Genomic DNA, 18012 nt, shown 5'->3' on the forward strand with positions numbered 1-18012 from the left:
CTTAAAAACTGTAGCAAATCTTTTGTGCTTGCAAATTTATAACTTGCAAACTTTGAAAGCTTGTCTACTTACCAAGAATGCTTAGCTCCTAGACAAGCATATCTCGTTGATTTCCCATGCACACAAGGAGTCTTAAATACCCTCACTCTAAATTCCTTCTTCTCCAGCCTTCTAAGCTAACATGAAATCTGTGCTGTTCATTGTCTGATATCAGTTGTTCTCATATTCTCCTGCCTGGCCAGCTACTCAATAACTGGCTACTTGACTGGTCACATCTTTGACTGCTGATTATACTGGAGAGAAAAAATAGAACTCTGTTCTCTTGAGACAGACTTTATAGAACATTCTTGCAGGAATGCTGTGATTTGACATCAGAAAAAAATTAAATGCTGAAAACTAAAATATATTAACTGGATATATATGTCCTATACTAGGCTAGAACCCTTTGGTACATTTTGCAGGAAAAAGAATTGAAATATTAATTTATGTTTTCCAGTGTCTTATTTGTGTTTGTATTCTATACAGCTATATTGTGTGTTGATGACTCCGTTGTAGATCTGGAGACACTGGAAGCCCTATATGAAAATGTAAGTAAAGTTGGGATAAAAATGTAGTTAATCACCAAAGTATTTGGTGATGCAGACTTTCGGCTGCTCAGGGAACTAGTGAATAACATCCCCTGAGAAAATGCTTATGAAGGTTCTGGGGTCCATCAGTGCAGATTATTTTTCAAACACCACCTCATGAAGGGCACAGGAGCAGGCAATTCCTAAATGTAAGAATTCAAGCAGATGAAGCAGAACGTTGTCTTGGCTGAGCTGAGATCTTCTTTTGGAGCCAAGGCAAAAAAAGAAGGTATATGCCCAGTGGAAGCAAAGTCAGCTGATGTGGGAGGAATACAGAGATGCTGCTTGCCACTCTAGGGAGAAAATTTGTGCAGCCAGAACTCAGTTGGAGTTGAAGCTGGACAGAACTGTGGGGGACAATAAAAAGTTTTTAAAAGAATATGTTAATGGCAAAAGGCAGTATAAAAATAACATCAGCTGGTTACAAGATGGAGATGGCCATTTCACAAACGGGGACATAGACAAAGAGATGTCTAATGCTTTCTTTGCCTCTGTGTTCAACACTGATGATGGGCTGAAGGGCTCCCAGTAGCCTGAGCTAGATGACCATGACTGTGAGATTGATCAACTCCCAGTCAACTCTGTGGATGTGCTGGTCCAGCTGGATCCCTGTATGTCGATGGGGCCTGATGGAATTCATCCAAGAATATTCAAAGAGCTAGGTGATGTCATTACGAGGCCTTTCCTGATGATTTTTGAATGCTCTTGTGTATCTGGACAGGTCCCAGTCAACTGGAATTGTTTGGGCAATGCTCTCAGGCACATGGTGTGATTCTTGGGGTGTCCTGTGCAGGGGTAGGAGTTGTACTCAGTGATCCTGATGGGTCCTTTTCAACTCAGCATATTTGGTGATTCTGTGACCATAGGAAGCCAGTTGATGTAATCTTTTTGGATTTCGGTAAAGATGTTGATGCTGTCTCTCTCAGTATCCTATTAGATAAAATGTCCAGCACAGAGCTGGATAAACACATCCTGTGATGGGTGAGCGACTGGTTCATGGCTCAGGTGCAAAGGGTGACAGTGAAGGTGGTGGGCATCAGACTGGTGACCTGTCACTAGTGGGGTTCTGCAGGGCTCTATCCTAAGCCCTGTGCTCTTCAACATCTTCATTAACAACTTGGACACAGGACTGGACAGTGTATTAGGTAAGTTTGATGATGATCCTAAATTGGGAGGAGCCATTGACTCCCTTGAAGGCAGAGAGGCCTTGAAAAATCAGAGGGTTGTGCAATCACTAACCACATGAAGTTTAAGTAGAAGTGACGGATTCTGCACCTGGGATGTGGCAGCTCTGGGGAATGAAACATATGAGATAAGTTCTGTGGAAAGGGACCTGGTGGTTCTGGTCCATGGCAAGCTGAACATGATTCAGCAGTGCCCTGGCAGCCAGGAGGGCCAAGTGTGTCCTGGGGTTCATCAGGCACAGAATGGCCAGCTGGGCAAGGGAGGGGATTGTCCTGCTCTGCTCTGAGCTGGGGCAGCCTCACCTCCAGTGCTGGAGGCACTTCTGAGAGCCACAGTACAACAAAGATATAAAGTGCTAGAGAGCATCCAGAGGAGGGTTACAAAGATGGTGAAAGGTCTGGTGGGGAAGATTGCAAGGAGAAGCTGAGGCTGTCAACCTGGAGGAGACTGAGGGAAGACCTCATAGCTGCCTGCAGCTTCTGCATGAGGGGAAGATCTTCTCTTTGTGATGATGGGGATAGGGCCTGAGGGAATGGCTTGAAGTTGTGTCAGGGGACATTTAGGTTAGGTATTAGGGAAAGGTTCTTCACCCAGAGGGTGTTTTGGGCACTGGAACAGGCTCCCCAGAGAAATGGTCACAGAATCAGCCTGACAGAGTTCAAGAAGTATTTGGGCAATACTCTTGGGTACATGATGTGACTCTTGGGGATGGTCCTGTGTAGTAAATGGCATATAAGGCACTGAAGGAATTTGTCACAGATCTTTAAGCATCACTCTTTTGCATACTCTGAATGTTGCTCAGTGAAAAAAAACATAATTGCTGCTTGCAGGCAAACAGGTAAAGTAGTAATTTATTAATTTATTATTAATTACTAACTAATTAGTTTATATTGATTCACTCAGAGAGCACAAAAGGATGAACTGGAGAAAATCAAGCAATATTATCAGACTTCAAAAGAGGAGGAACTGAAGCTTCTGGATAAACCAGAACAGTAAGATTATTTTTTTAATAGTTTGTCATTGTAGAATGTAGTCCTTTGATTATATGTTGAAAGCAGTTTTGGTACATAATTTTGGTAATTATGAGCTTTTCTAAAATTATAAAGTTTGTGTATTTCAAGGCATGATGAAAAGTTTTCCCTTATCACAAAACTTTTCTTCAGACTTGACCACCAGAATTGAAAAAATACGTAGCCTTGAATCAATAAGAATTTTTGTTCCCATTCTCACATTTGTAAAAGGTTTATTCTTCCCTTAGAGCATTTGTGGCTAAATTAACATTACATAAGGCAGGGCTAGATTGATTTTGGTTATTAATTATTTGAAAGAGCTGCATAACAGAGGGTTTGGGTTGATCTTTTGGCCAAACACCTTGTATACGCTGTGGTCAAGTTCACTGAGGACCTATGATGCCACAGTTCCTCTCCTGCAACAGTTGTGACCAGTGACAACTGTTAGGCTGAAAAACTTAAATGTTGCTCTTTGTATTGTAATATACCTCAGAGCAATGTGAAAGAATCCTCAAGAATTTATGAACAGAATGGTAATCCTGAATTTTATTTTTTTGTATACATTTGATTTCAGATGTTGGCCTACAAGTGTTTTTTGTCTCCTGCTACTTCACTCCATTTTTCTTTCTACCCTCTTCAATTCTTCCTTCCCAGAGGACTCTCTGTCATCTTGTTTCCTTTACCATCTTGTCTGTTCATGTCTTTTCTGCTGTTTCTGGTGTAAGAAAGGGTAGGGAGAGAAAGAACTGAAGTAGAGATAGTATATGATTGGTTAATGTCAGAATGACTGTATTTTCGTACCTTTTTTTTCCCATTGAAATGTTAGTGCTGAAGAACAGATTTTTTTTTTTCTCTTTACATGGGGCAGCTAAATACTGATTTGTGACTGCATGCTAGATATAGGCTAATATAGGAGATAAGGCTATTATCTTACTCTTGATGAAGAGAGGTTGTTGTTTTTTAGTAAGTCTTAAGACTGTAAAGTTTGTATACTGTAAAGTTTATATATTAGCTTACTTTGCATCCCGTATCCATGGCTTTCATTGCCTTGGCTTGGGGCATAAGGATACATTGTGTGACTAGCTGATGTTTTCCAGAGCTTGAATTTTTGGCAGTCTGTTTGCTGTATGTCCAAGTTAAATAAATATGCATGCATTTTGTCTTCTGGAGAATACGAGTCTTGTAGAGCTCTAGGGTTATAGGAGGTTGTCTTTTTTGTAACTTATAGTGGAGAGAGGTTAATCTTAATTAAATACAAAGTTGAATTTATACTATCATTGTTCCATAATTAAGAACTGTAAATAAAGCAGTTATGCCTGGTGGTTCAGAGTGAAATAGTGGTACCAAAGACAAAAGCTATTTTTTTTATCAATTATTACTCGGTACTCTTTCTGCAAGTCTTCAGTATCCCATTTTTACCCTATAATTAAACTGTATAGATTAAGAAAAGTAGCTTTTTAAAAGGTAGTTTAAGGGGAAAAATTTGCTTTATGCACTTCTGTAAATTTTGTTGGACCTTCAAAATAATATGCTTTCTGAAAATTCAGATCATGTAGATCATGTGCTCCTGGCTTTGCTGTCTCAGTCAGCCTCTAAGTCAACCTAACTGCAAAACTGGAGATTTGTTGGAGCAGTGCTTTATTTATTAGCTCCATAAAAGGTTAAAGACAGAAAAGTGCTAAATTTGTATATGTGATTAAAAATATTTGCTGTGAGGCGTAAGCCTCATGTATTGTCTTTAACGAGATCAGAACAAAAGTGTAAATGAAATAATTTATCAAATGGTTGCACATACTATCAATGGTCATTCATACAGTGAAACCTTTGATTTGAGTTCACGAAAGTCTAAAGGAAACCCTTATGTGCTTGGATTACCAGACAAATAAAAGGCTTTAGTGGTATCACTGATGTTCTTCACACACATGATTTTTATTTGTCTTGCTTGTCTGTTAAATTTGGCACAAACTGACAGCTACGTAACAATAGCCCCCTAAATAATGCTTCATGATAATAGCTGTTAAAATGCTAATATTAATTGCCATGATAAAGATTTATATGCAAAATTGGCAACAGTTTGGAGCTGTGCTAGCAGGATACAGATGCTGTAGCTAGTTTCCAAGAGAGCACGTTTAGTTGTAGTATATTGTCTGTGTAGGCCTCTCCAATCTGAAATAAGTACTAATAAAGGAGATAGTAACAAAATATGGTACTGGTTTGAATGTGGTTTGTTTCAGGAAATAGGGACCGATTTATAATCACTATATATATATATATTATACTATACTATATTATAGTCCCAATAATGCCACCTGCTTCTCTTTGAAGACAGCTCTGCTTGGACTTCAGTTTAAATCCTGCTGTCATACTTAGAAGCTGCGGGATTAGATACATCTTTTTCCCAAAAAATTGTTTCTAAATCTTGTATTCTTCAAATGCAGATAAATGTGATCTGAAAATTAGTTTAACTCCGTAGAAGTAGCCTTTCTTGTCCATCTTCTGCTAGAATGCTCTCTTACACTAGCACCATAACAACATGCGTGGCTTGAAAGTTCTCTCGAGTCCTTAACTACTAGATTCTGGTAGGCTAAAGGAGTTTTCAAGTAAATGCATTTTTTATTTACGGTTTCTGAAGGAGAAGAGTATGATGTACCTCATGAAGATGAACAGCATATTTTCTATGTTTATTTTAGGCCATCAGAATTGTAGTAATGAGAAACCCATCCAAAAGCTATGTCACAGCCACATCATCATTAAGTCGAAATTATACTTTTCTCAGAGTAAAACTGAAATAATAATGTTTCTTTCTCTTCTAAAGTTTTGTCCATCTGAATTGCTGGTTTATCTGTGACAGCCATAGTTTCATGCTAGGAGTTTTTGTTTAGTAGTTACATTCGTAGACTCTAAGATTCCTTTTTGTGACAGATTTCAGTTGTAAGGCTTCTGTCTGGATATTTACTTTGGATACTCTGAATTCCAGAATCCTCTTTTTATGCTGATTCTCTTTTAACTCTCAGCACAATGACATTGTATTTGATAGTCAGCCGTGTGGGAAATAGTTGTCTTTTCACAGGAGGGCAGGAATATGTGTCATTTGACTTCTTAAATTTAAACTTTTTAATTGTATGTATGTTAGAGCTTTAATGAAGCAGTTTGGTTTTTCTTTCCTTTGTTTCTCTCACACAAAGTACAAAATACCCTGGGTTTTTTTTTCCTGGCAATACCATTCATTCCCAATAGGAAGCATTTTTATTAATACCAGCTTGGCATTTCTTTTTTCCCACTTCTTAAGTCTAAGAGCCAAGCTGGGCCTCCCTGATCCTTCTCTCACAATAGGTTTTTTCATCAGACGAAAAAGAAAAAGAAAGAAAAAGAAACAAAAAAATGGTATTCCAATTAAAACATAGTATTTCACACCAGCCACAGGTGAATTCTGCTGATTTTTTTAAACAGTCACTATGTACTCAGCAAAGCCTAGCATGCATGAGAAATGTATAAAACAAATTTAAACATACTGATATTATTTATTGTGAAAAAGAAATTATTTTTAAAAATTGAGCGTATTGGCTTAAATAATTAAAATAAAGTTAAGAAGAATTCAAACTGACAAATTGAATACTGAATTTCTCATCATTCGGTGAGGTAGAAAAAATATTTAAGGCATTGCATTAAGAAGAATACAAGGATATCTGTTAACAGGAGATTAGAAGAATGATGCTAATGTGATCTTGGATCAAAAGACAAGCTTGCTTCTGGATTTCAAGAAAGCTTGTGTATATCTGAAATCTTGAATTCAAAAGCCAAGAGCAAATTATTGTTATTATATATTGTAATGATGAGAAATGCTTAAGCTTCTTGTATTATTAGCCAAGCTCTTATATTTTAAATTGATGAAAAGGGAGGAATTACTCATGTCTTTGGGATGCTTTCATTTTGTTAGGTCTGAACTACAGTTGTTGAATATGCCTCTATTTATATTTACCAGAGCGTTAAAAGACAAAAAGCTACAATAGAGTCGTGAGGAATATGTACCTGTGAGGACAGATGTAGAGCAGATGAGGACTTAATAACTGTTGAACAGTGACTGAAGGCAGATACACTCTGAAAGTATTGTAGAGCTAAATGCACATCTAGGTGTATTCCCATAAAGCTTGATGCTATATTGTAGAAAGTGTGGTGCAAATGAAAAAAGAAATTTGATCTTGAGAATCAGAAGAAAGCTGTTGGCAGATACTTTATATTGCAAAATAAATTTGTAGGAATATATTGAGTTGTGTATTTCTGAGAACATTTTTAAGGGAAACAAAACAGCATAAATTAGTATGTAGGTAGCGCTGTGCAGATTTTCCTTTTTTTTTTTTTAGTGAATGATTTAGGTTTGAGATTCTTCTGTTTGTTACTCTGCAGCTATAATAGTTAATGCACTGATATGATAATGATTAATGTCTTGCCTTTTTCTTGACATTAATAGGATTTTTAATGCATTCTTAGCATAAGGATATAACAATTTTAAATTCTGTCAGATTTGATTCAAATAGGAAAGAATGCATGTATATTTCATGATACTGCAGGCTTTGATCCATTATGTACCCCACTGAGAAGAATTATAAAGATTTGTTAATAGTACTTTTTTCCCCACAGATTTCTCTATGAGTTGTCTCAAATCCCCAACTTTGCAGAACGAGCTCAGTGTATTATCTTCCAGTCAGTTTTCTCTGAAGGGATAACATCAGTGCACCGGAAAGTAGACATCGTGACCCGTGTTTCCAAGGTAAGTCCTAATGAAAGCTAAATTAAATCTGTTTTAGAGTATTTGTGCTTCTTTTTTAACGTAAGTGGGGAATCTTAATCCTGCTTACTGGCTTTTTAGGAAATAAAACTGTAGTAAATTTTTAGCTGCTTAAAAGAACAAAAGGAAGAGGGAAGCAGGAAAGTGAATTGCGTGTGATGCCCCATAGAGTATGCGGAAATTTATTTTTATTTAAATGATATATTTTTATTAATTTTCATATTAATTAGTGTAATAGATAATCTCTGTGAACTAGGAATTAAATACAAGACAAGCTTAGTACAGGGCCTTGCAAACTTCTTTTTGATGCCCATAGATGCTTGTCATGTTCATTAGCTTATTACTTTCCCTTGGCATCAGTTAATTTGTGGTAACTCTGATATAGCAGAATTTTTAGTATGGGACAAAGCTCTACTTAATATTTCCACACTATGAATGACTAAGGACAAGATTTTTAAATTTTAACAAATAAATTATGAAAAATAGAACAAGGTGAAAATTAGGAGACAAATTAAATAGTGGCTTAAAGGTCTAACATCCTAACTAGAAAAGTAGTTAATTCTATTTTTTTTCTAATTTGAAGGTTAGTTTTTGATTAGCTTTGCTTTGACAGAGTACCCATGCACGACCCCTTTGGATTTCTTTGCAATACAAATTGTTACTTGTTTTCTTCCTTTCCAAAGGAGGCATAAATAAAGAATTAGTGTTGTATGAGATGGAGAAAGCCATATTGCCTTCAGTTCACATATGAGGAGTTCACACTGAAAGTAATTAATCCAGTGTATAAGGCTACATAGTTAAGAATTATGCCTGTGGCCCCTGATTGTCAACTGACAGATATCTTTGTATGTAACTGAAAATAATTTACTACTTCTACGCTGTTTTCTGTTGTGAGGCATGTAATGAGCCCTCCTATATCTGGATTAAGTATGGACTCAGGAATGTGAATTTTGAGACCCATGAGAAGCAGACTAAGTGACAGGCTGAGTCTAACCTGGTGGCAGCAAAAATAGCACATCTCCATTTGACTGTGCATTATGCAAACTCATGATAAAAACTACCTCCTTGTCTGTAAGATTTTTGGAGTCTTCTGAGAATGGTTACAAATATTCCATTAATCTTTTTGTCTTTGACGTCGCATTTGATGCCATATAATTTGCATTGTATGGATTACATTAAACATATTATCTTAGGGAGATACAGTCTAAAAAAAGTTTCTCTTAAAGTTTTGATTATTATACCAGCTTCAGCTTCCCTTACCTACCAAGGTAACAACAGGAAAAAGACAGGAAAAAAACCTTAGCAAAAATAAAATTTAAAAAATACTTTATATTAGCAATGAGAAATTTTGTGCCAACCGAATTTACAGACCAGTATCCATTTTCCAGGCTTTGCTGAGCATGAAAAGTGTAAAGGAAATTCTGGGTTTGATTCTGGCTTTTGGAAATTATATGAACGGAGGGAATAGGACCCGAGGTCAAGCTGATGGGTTTGGTTTGGAAATACTCCCCAAACTAAAGGATGTCAAAAGCAGAGTAAGTACTAATGTTTGGTTAAAGATAATTTTTCTGAAGTGTTTGTTTTTTTTTTTATTGTTCCTTCATCTGTCAGAAGTTAATCTTTTATTTCCTACTATTATTGCTTGAAAAGCAAGGTGCTTTATACAGATTTCATTCTTTTTTTCTCCTAGCTTTTCACCTCCTTCTCCTGCATATGTGTATATTTCCTTAATAACTTATTTCTCCTGTTCAGTACTACTCAGATAATTGCCTTATGTGAGAACTTCTGTGTGTCTCTTTTATTAGCAGGACTTAGTAACAGTAGGGTAGAGAGAAGTGAGAGAGCATAGACTGTTCAACTCTTCTCCAATAAATGTCCTCATTCTTTTTTCATGCTCTTAAATGAACGTCACTCTGTCTGAATACAACTCTTTAAAAATCAATTTTAAAACCAAAATATCAGGAATTGTTCATTGTAGTGTATACACTTAACAAATTATGGATAAGGGATCAAAGAGATGTCACACCCAACAAGATACTTTGAATCTTTTTTTTAAATTGTCAGTTAAATGGATGTAGGACATGAAGTTTGAGTGGCATGCACGAGAAAATGCTCATAGCTGGCAGTAAATTATTTTGTCAAAAATTGAGAAGCACTAGATGGTTTTTGATTAGTCATGCTAGGATCAAAGTCAGGCTCAAAGGCTAGACACCTTCTGAGATGAGATTACTTTGTTTCTTATTTCAGTAGGGCAGAGGAGGAGGTGTTAGGTAATGTAGTCAATAGAAACATTGCTCAAAGTTACTCTTTGCCAAGATATACCTAGACACCACATGGTTGTAGGAAGCAGCAAAGAATAGGAGATAATTTTCTGCTGATGTTGGTATAGACTTGGAGTGTGAGGAAAAAAAATCTTGCATGCTCTTCTACTTTTCTTATGTGAAGTGCTTTCTTGACTACAAGAAATGTAGATTTTAAGCTTTTGTTCTCCATTATGCTTCATGTACACAGGAATGCATTTGTGAGACAGGAAATGTCAGAAAACAGTATATCTATGGAGCATTTTGTTTTACTTGTGTATATCATCATTAACAAAGTGTAGAAACACATTTAATGAATTCTTCAGTGAGCAACTGTTTTGATGAAAGCTTTTTCCAAAGGTTTTGAGTCCTTTGTTTCCTAAAGATATTGAGGTGCTGGAGCATGTCCAAAGATCAACAAAACTGGTAAAGAGTCTGGAGTACAATTCTTACAAGGAGCAGCTGAGGAAGCTGGGATAGTTTAGCACAGAGGAAAGGAGGCTCAGGTGAAACCTTATCACTCTCTACAGCTCCCTGAAAGGAGGCTGTAACCAAGAGAGGGTTAGTGTCTTCTCCCAAGTAACAAATATTAGGACGAGAGGAAACAGCCTCAAGTTCTTTCAAAGGATGTTTAGCTTGAATATTAGGAAAAATTTCTTCCTGAAGGGATTATCAGGCATTGGAAAAGGCTGCCCAGAGAAGTGGTGGAGTCAATGACCCTGGAGGTGGCACTTAGGAATACAGTTTAGTGATGGACTTGGCAGTGCTGGATTTTCAGTTGGACTCAATGATCTTAAAGGTCAAAATGATTCTTTGATTCTAATTGTTACTTTTGTCTTCACTGTGATGGTTCAGCTGTTCTATATAACCACTTTTTTCCCCAGTCCTACTGCATGGGCAAGGCACAGTACAAACAGCAGCTTAACTAGAACCAGGCCAAGTTTCCCATTACTCAGGCGTTTGTTGGCTGGCTAGCCGCCTTGAAGAAAAATGTCAAACTCAGCTTTGCCTGACTTCTCTCAGTAGAACTGCTAGGTTTAGTGTCACTATTTATCTACCCACAAACTTCATAGAATTTAAAAATCTCTGGGATTTTCCAATGTGGCTGAATTTAGCAAGCATGTTCCAAAATTATGCATTATGAAAAGGAGTAACTGATATAAAACATAATTGTGTAAGTCTTGTTCCTTATCGAAACAAGTTAAAAAATTACATTATTTACAGTTTCCTGGTAGCCAGAATAAATATGTTATTAGTTTAAATTAATCTTCAAAATGCATAAAAACTCAGAGTCCAGTTGCTAGAGGCAGACATGAAACCTCAGAGATAATTGGTAGTCTGTATTTGCAAAGGAGAAGAATGCAGAGTCTTGTATATTTGAACATTAAGATATTCTTCCTTTGTCCCATTACTTCCTTCTCATGAATTGCCAGCAAATACATCTTAACTGAGCTGAATTCCATGAGCTAAGGTAAAGAGCCAATGCTAAATACCTCTTATTTCACATAGAAGTAATTTATTGTCATATGAGCTTAGAAAGTTAATTTTTATAGAGATTTTTTGACCTGCCAGTAATGGCTTCTTAAACTCTTAAACATGCAGGGTGGCGTTTTCTGCATGACAGCAGTGACTTACTTAGTTAAGAATTTTGCTGGTGTATGATACTAATAAAATATAATGTGCTGCAGACTCTCATATAGACAAGGCAGCTCTGTACAGGAAGTCAGACATTGTTCACATACAAATGTTTGTTCTGATACCTGTCAATATAAAATATGAAAACACATCAAAAAAACTTCAAAGGCATTCCAGATATAATTCCCTATATCATGGTTCTTTTATATTGCTGAATGTAATGTATAACTTTTCTTTAGTTCATCTGTTTCATGCTGACCCAATGACATGTAGCAAAATAAAATACTGTTTACAGTTGTGTGCAGGAACATGGAAATAATGGTTCCATAAAATGAGAATTAAAATTCATATTTATATGTTAACAGGGCATGAAATATACTTCTTAGTTGAATGCTATCTGATTTAATATTTAGAATAAAATATGTAAAGCATTTATTCCTTTTTCGGATCTTCCTTATAGATGACTACAGAAATCAAGAAATTCTGTTCACATTAATGTGTCTGAGGTGACTGTAATATTTAGTTGATATTATGTTCAAGAGTAATATTATTGAATAATATTATTTATTTGGGTTAATATTATTTTGTAATGCCTTCTATTATTGCATAAAATGTGGGGACAGCTTCTCCCATATATTCTTCTCTGCCTGTATTTTTGCCTGGTATTTAAAACCAAAATAAACTCTGGATCTAGTAGTGCTAAAATGAAGTCAATGCTGAAAATGATCAAATTTTTTTGGCCAGTAATGCTAAAGGCCAAAAAATATTGTGAATCCCATTTTTCACAGCAATATAAAATAATAATTAATTTAATTTTAAATTGAGTACATTTTCACACATTGAATCTGTGTTACTAACACGTCTTTAATTTTTCCTAGGATAATGGCATTAATCTTGTGGATTATGTCGTCATATATTACCTACGCCATTGTGATAAGGTAAAGGATTTGCTCCATCAGCCTTTCCAAAACTGGGTTTCTTTAAGAGATGGTCAAAGGGTTTGTAACAGCTTTATAGAAACCTAAACATAGTACCTCTGATGGGAAAATAAAATCCATTCCTTTGGCTTTCTTACAATAGTTGTGTACCTCAATAGGCGTGAAATTTCCTATAAGCTTCAAGATAAGATTTTGGAATATTTTACATTGGTTGTTGAGAGAGCCACTGTAGGCAGTTAGCTGTGACTGTTGCACACTGGGCAGGTGGTCACTCAACTCCTGCCTTATTACATCTGGGTGGCAGTAACATTTTAAAATTTCTTCTGATGTCATGATATAGGAAGGCAGAAATATGATTTCTCTCTTAGGACAAAAAATGCAAGGACATGTTGGTATTTTAAGATAGATGAGTCAGCTGATGGGGGTGAAGTTAGGAGTTGAAATGCTGCTGTGAGTTACATTTTATTGTATGTGATACTCCTCTGTATATGCATTTATAAATACTATATACATTCATATATTAAATATATATATATTTGGTATTGACAATAGCCAAACTTATTGAGTGGAGAGTTTGAACTATTGTATTTTAAATGAAAATGTTGCTGTTAATTGATTTTAGCAATGATTTTCAATTTTAATTTATTTTTTCTTCTTCTTTTTAATTCTTGCATAAAGCAGTTGAATTGATTAATTAGTAGTCCTGACATATGTAGATCTGTATCAGTATTCTTGCTTTAAAGTTTTTGGGTTTGTTTGTTTCTTGTTCTTTTTTCTTGTGTTTTCTGTTGTTGATGGTTTTGTTGGTTTGGGGTTTTTGGGGTGATTGAGATTTTTTATGCTTTCTAATTAACTTATTAAAATATTTAATTAATTTATTTAAATATTTCTGCAAACTTCCTACTATACTGTAATTTTAATTCAGGAAATTTTGTGAAACAAAACAGTATATTTTCCTTGGGAGGAAATAAACACAATGCAATTATCATCCAGTGCACTTTCTCCACCAAAAGGTTCATGTCTTTATAATAAAAAAATTATTCTTTCCCTATTCCCAAAACAATTAGTTCTCCAACCTATGAGTTTTGCTTTATTACAGACTGAAATCCATGCAGGTATATGCATGTTTCAAACTCAGTAATATGTGCTTATACACAACAATGTCATATTAATACCGTTTATACATACTTCTTAAAATTCCATTGGAGATATTGCTTTGAACCTTGGAAAAGTTTTTTGTTAGTTGGTTGTTAGGGTTTTTTTGTTTTGTTTCATTTTGTTTGTGGGAGGTTTCTGTTGATTTTGTTTATTTGTTTTACTTCTGATTCTTTTTCTTACTGTGCTAAAAATAAGGTATGTACTTAGGGATTTCATACAGACTTTAACCCCTGTTATTTATTTAGCCACGTAAGCATTCAAATGTGTATTTTTATCTGTGTAAACTACTTCGGGAAATATGAATAGGGTTTTCAATTTATGCTTATAAAGTGTGTGTGTTTTTAATGAATTGTGAGAGAGTGAAACCACCAACTTTTGGCATAAGATCACTTCTTGCTTTAAAATGGGCATTTCTGTTATCTTTTTTTAAGAAACTTCTAATCCCATATCTAAACCTTTATTGACATAAAATTAACTGAAATGTGCATTTAATGTTGTTTCGAAGTTTAAATTGAGCACAGTTTGCTTTACAACATCTAAAAGGAAGTTTCAATAACTCAGAATGGTCAGTATTTAAACTTGAATGAGATGTCGTTTTAGCAAGAATGATTTAAAATATGTTAGTTTTGTAATTTTATAACACTGTTGCATAGACGAGAATTTTTTTAAAAAGCTATTTATTTCACTGGAAATGCATTCAATTTTCATAGTGGTCTATTTGTTTGTTTGTTTGTTTGTTTAGGAAGCAGGAACAGACAAGAGTATTTTTCCTTTACCAGAACCACAGGATTTTTTCCAGGCCTCCCAAGTTAAATTTGAAGACCTAATAAAAGACTTAAGGAAACTGAAGAGAGATCTAGAAGGTAACTGGGAACTTTCACATTTGTTCTGCTAACAACAAAGTGCCATTTAAAATGTGATCTTTATGAGGTTTTCTTATTGCTAATTAGGTTTATAGTGTTGATTCATTTAGAGTTTTTACACTGTGGCACAAATTACTCACATAAATTAGAAAGAAAGAAAATTTAACTCATGACTTAATAAAAATGAAAGTAGAGATCCTGAAAAGTAATTTTCCCTTTTACAATCGAAAGGCCCCTGAAGAAATCTTTCTGAATATTTCTTTGGTTATGTGTGAATTTTTCTCTGGCTTCTCCAGAACTATGTGTTTAACTGTAGATATCTGTTAGCTCCATAACATAAATACTTTCTTCAGTAGTTGTATAACAACAATTTAAAAGCTACAAGAAAGACTTGAATACTATTAATGTAGAAATAAAACACAGCTTGCCAAGGCAGAGCAAAGGGAAATGAAAAGCTCCAGTTCAAAATATTTTCACCCTGGGACATAAAATAAACATTTAAAAATGTTTATTATAAAGAGGGGCTCAGAAACCCAACTCATTTATCAATCAATACTGAGTGAAATAAAGTAGGAAGGGTTGTTCTCTTAAGTATTCCAAGCAGTTTCTTTTTTATTTTGTGCTACATTCAATTTTCTAAAATAAATTTACTGAATATTTTAAGCCTTTTTCTTGTTATAGAAAAGTTTGTACTTTACTAGGAGATTCTGTGTAGAAGATGGAGTTTAGAAAGAGAATCTGCATAAAAAACATTACAAGTAAAAACTTTTGTATTTAGATTTATATGTTTGTACCAGAATGGAAGAGTCCTGTTATAATCAGAGCTGAAGATAATTGTTTTCAAATTTTTTCAATGTAAGGCGCTGAAAACCGTTACAAAATAGTTTATCCTTACAGCTAGGAATTGCTGGATTAGGTCACTGCCATCCTTAGGATAATTTCAAAGGTTAATAGTGGTAGGAAAGTATCAGTTGTTGTTTGTTCGACCCGGGCATAAGTGAGTGCTCTATCTCCTCTCATCGCTTGGCCCTGTAAGCCCCTTGGCCTGCCCTCTTTTGGGCTAGTTTTTGCAGAAACATGATCTGTGTTTGATCTTGTACTTTTTCAGCATGTAGTCCTGCTGTCATACATCTTAGTCGTGCAGCATTGAGGCTGGGACATTCACATCATGTTTGCTCTACATTGCAAAGGCACAAACAGCGAGTAGGAAAAGCTAAAGTCTTTTAAAATAAAAACTTTAGCTTTCTTATAATCACCGATTTCTGTTTTCTAAACCAAATTTTTGTAGGTATTTATAGCAAATCTAGAAAAACTGTCATCTTGAGGTTGTTTCCATAATTCTTTGTAAAGGTGTATGTTAAAGCCAGCCAAAGCAATTAACATACAAAGTTAATGACAGAAAAGATGTGAAAACAAAAAGGGTGTGGGAATGTTTTCAGATGTTGGTATTTTATCACTTAAAAATATGCAACAGATTCTAACAAGTATTCCTGTGATTATTTCTCTTACATTTAAACAAAGAAACAATCACATAAGAACTTATCTTTTTTCAAAGATTCCCTTTCAAATTTTTTCCTTTGGTGAATGCTCTAGTTAATTTTCAAATCAGAATTTTAATTGAAGAGGTTATAATTTTAACACGTACAACAAAGATTTGATGAGTCTCTGTAGTTTATTGTAGCCATTAAAAAGTTGTGGCTGCTGGCAGAATACTAGTGAAAGTCTAAAGCTGAAACAGATGTGAGTAGCAGAAACCAAGTCCAGAGAAGCGTCGGGCCCAGCTATCCAGACAGGCACGGCCCTTCAGATGTAAATAATTTGAACAATATTAACTGAGGCTGCCTGCGTTATAGGGTACATTGGATTTGTTTCACAGTTTGTTGGCTAAGGTAGTCTCGGGCAGATTACCTTGGAAGTGGGAGGAGACAAAGGTAATAAATGGAAGAGAGGTTTTCATTGTGTCATTAGGGAATGAACTAATGTTTCTGTTAGGAACTTCCCTTTTTTCTGAGATTTGTAAGGAATGGTTAAAAAAAAGAAGCATATCACTTCTTGCAACTGAAATGGCAGCTTTGCTAGTTTTCATATTAGTTGTCATTTAGTATTTGAAAATATATTTGACTAGTTTATCAAGGCCTTCATTTATGTTGCTAACATGAATGTTAACATAGGAAAGATAGAGTTATCATGAGTGTTGTGTCTTATAAACCTCATGGTATAAACCTCTGATTTGAAATACCTAGACACTGTGGAACCAGAAGTTCAAATCTAGATGGAGTACAAACCCTTTCGTCCTTTTCAGACAAAGAGATTGAGTTCCATACAATTTGCTATTTTTAAATCTTTCAGATTAGACATTAAAGATATAGACTAACTTTACTCTGAAGGGATTAGACTGTAGTTAGACTCAAGAATTCAAAAAGATTTTGAAGAACCTTAATCTAACGAGTTTTTAAAACATATTCCAGAGCAAACTTTTTAATCATTAATGTTTTAGGTTAAAAAGAATGAGAAACAAAAATATGCATTTAATATAGTCTTTTAAGGGGAAAGAAGTGAATATATGATAGTAAAATGAAAATTTTAGGGTGAAATCTGGTTGGATTCTAATTTCCAACTAGAAAGAAATTTCTGTAAACTCAGGTTTTCACTCCAGGTCTGTTGTATTTCCAAGGTTTCCAAATACTACACAGTATCATAAGCAGATACATTTATTCATTTAACACATGCTAGTTTTCCAGTTAATCTGTAGAGTTATGGAAAGAAAAGGTTTTGCTTTGCTTAAGATTGTAAGACATCTTATTCCATGTCTAGGGCAATGAATGATTCGCACATTTTTCTTTCCCTGTGACCAAACATGATTTACATTATAATTTGGACAATGCCACTTGGTATTCTTGAAATTGATATTTTTCTGGAATAAGCACAGTGTTTTAAATGTGTAATTATAAGAAGATTTTCAGATAGAAAGCCACTTTACCAAAGTTTGATAGACTAATATAAGTTTTACCATGAATCTTTTTATTAATCTATGTCCAAAGTTGAACAATTTTAATTAAATTAGTTGCCCTGTAGATTGTTTTCATCTGTCATACTCACTCCTCTTCTTTGCAATACAGTACATAAAATTTTAAAATTTTGTGCTTCTCTATTCCTCAAAATAAAGCAATATTAGATGCCTCATGTAATATACTGTGATGTTCATTGTAAGTTTTTTGTATTCTTGACCTTAACAAATGAAAGAGCAGATATTTATTGAATTGTTAAAAATGGCAACCAAGGTATGTCCATTTTAAGTATTTTCAAGAGTCACTTCTGCTTCTCATAATTAATTAAATTTACTATGAGAGAGATTGTTACATACTGATTCTACTGAAAATCCACATACCCTTTCCCCTCCTTTCATGGCCACTAGCAGAAGTACTGGTTACAATTTTCATACTAATATTTTTTTTCAGTACTGTATATAAGTTTTAAATTTTTATGAACTTACCTTTGTGTGTGTGAGTAT

The 18012-nt window shown here is 34.8% G+C and overlaps 1 protein-coding gene across 3 annotated transcripts in view; it reads left to right on the forward strand.

The window, feature by feature from the left end:
* The window catches only part of FMN1 (formin 1), a 496625-nt gene that overhangs the window by 427998 nt on the left and 50615 nt on the right, over positions 1–18012 (forward strand). For all 3 annotated transcript variants that reach the window (XM_088167196.1, XM_088167197.1, XM_014891233.2), the window contains 6 exons: positions 526–587; positions 2715–2803; positions 7460–7589; positions 8996–9142; positions 12421–12480; positions 14381–14501. In XM_088167196.1, coding sequence (XP_088023322.1) covers positions 526–587; positions 2715–2803; positions 7460–7589; positions 8996–9142; positions 12421–12480; positions 14381–14501 — 609 coding nt within the window. The remainder of the gene's footprint in view (positions 1–525; positions 588–2714; positions 2804–7459; positions 7590–8995; positions 9143–12420; positions 12481–14380; positions 14502–18012) is intronic.

This window comes from Sturnus vulgaris, chromosome 6 (assembly GCF_052056855.1).
Source record: "Sturnus vulgaris isolate bStuVul1 chromosome 6, bStuVul1.hap1, whole genome shotgun sequence".
Classification (NCBI taxonomy): Eukaryota; Metazoa; Chordata; class Aves; order Passeriformes; family Sturnidae; genus Sturnus; species Sturnus vulgaris.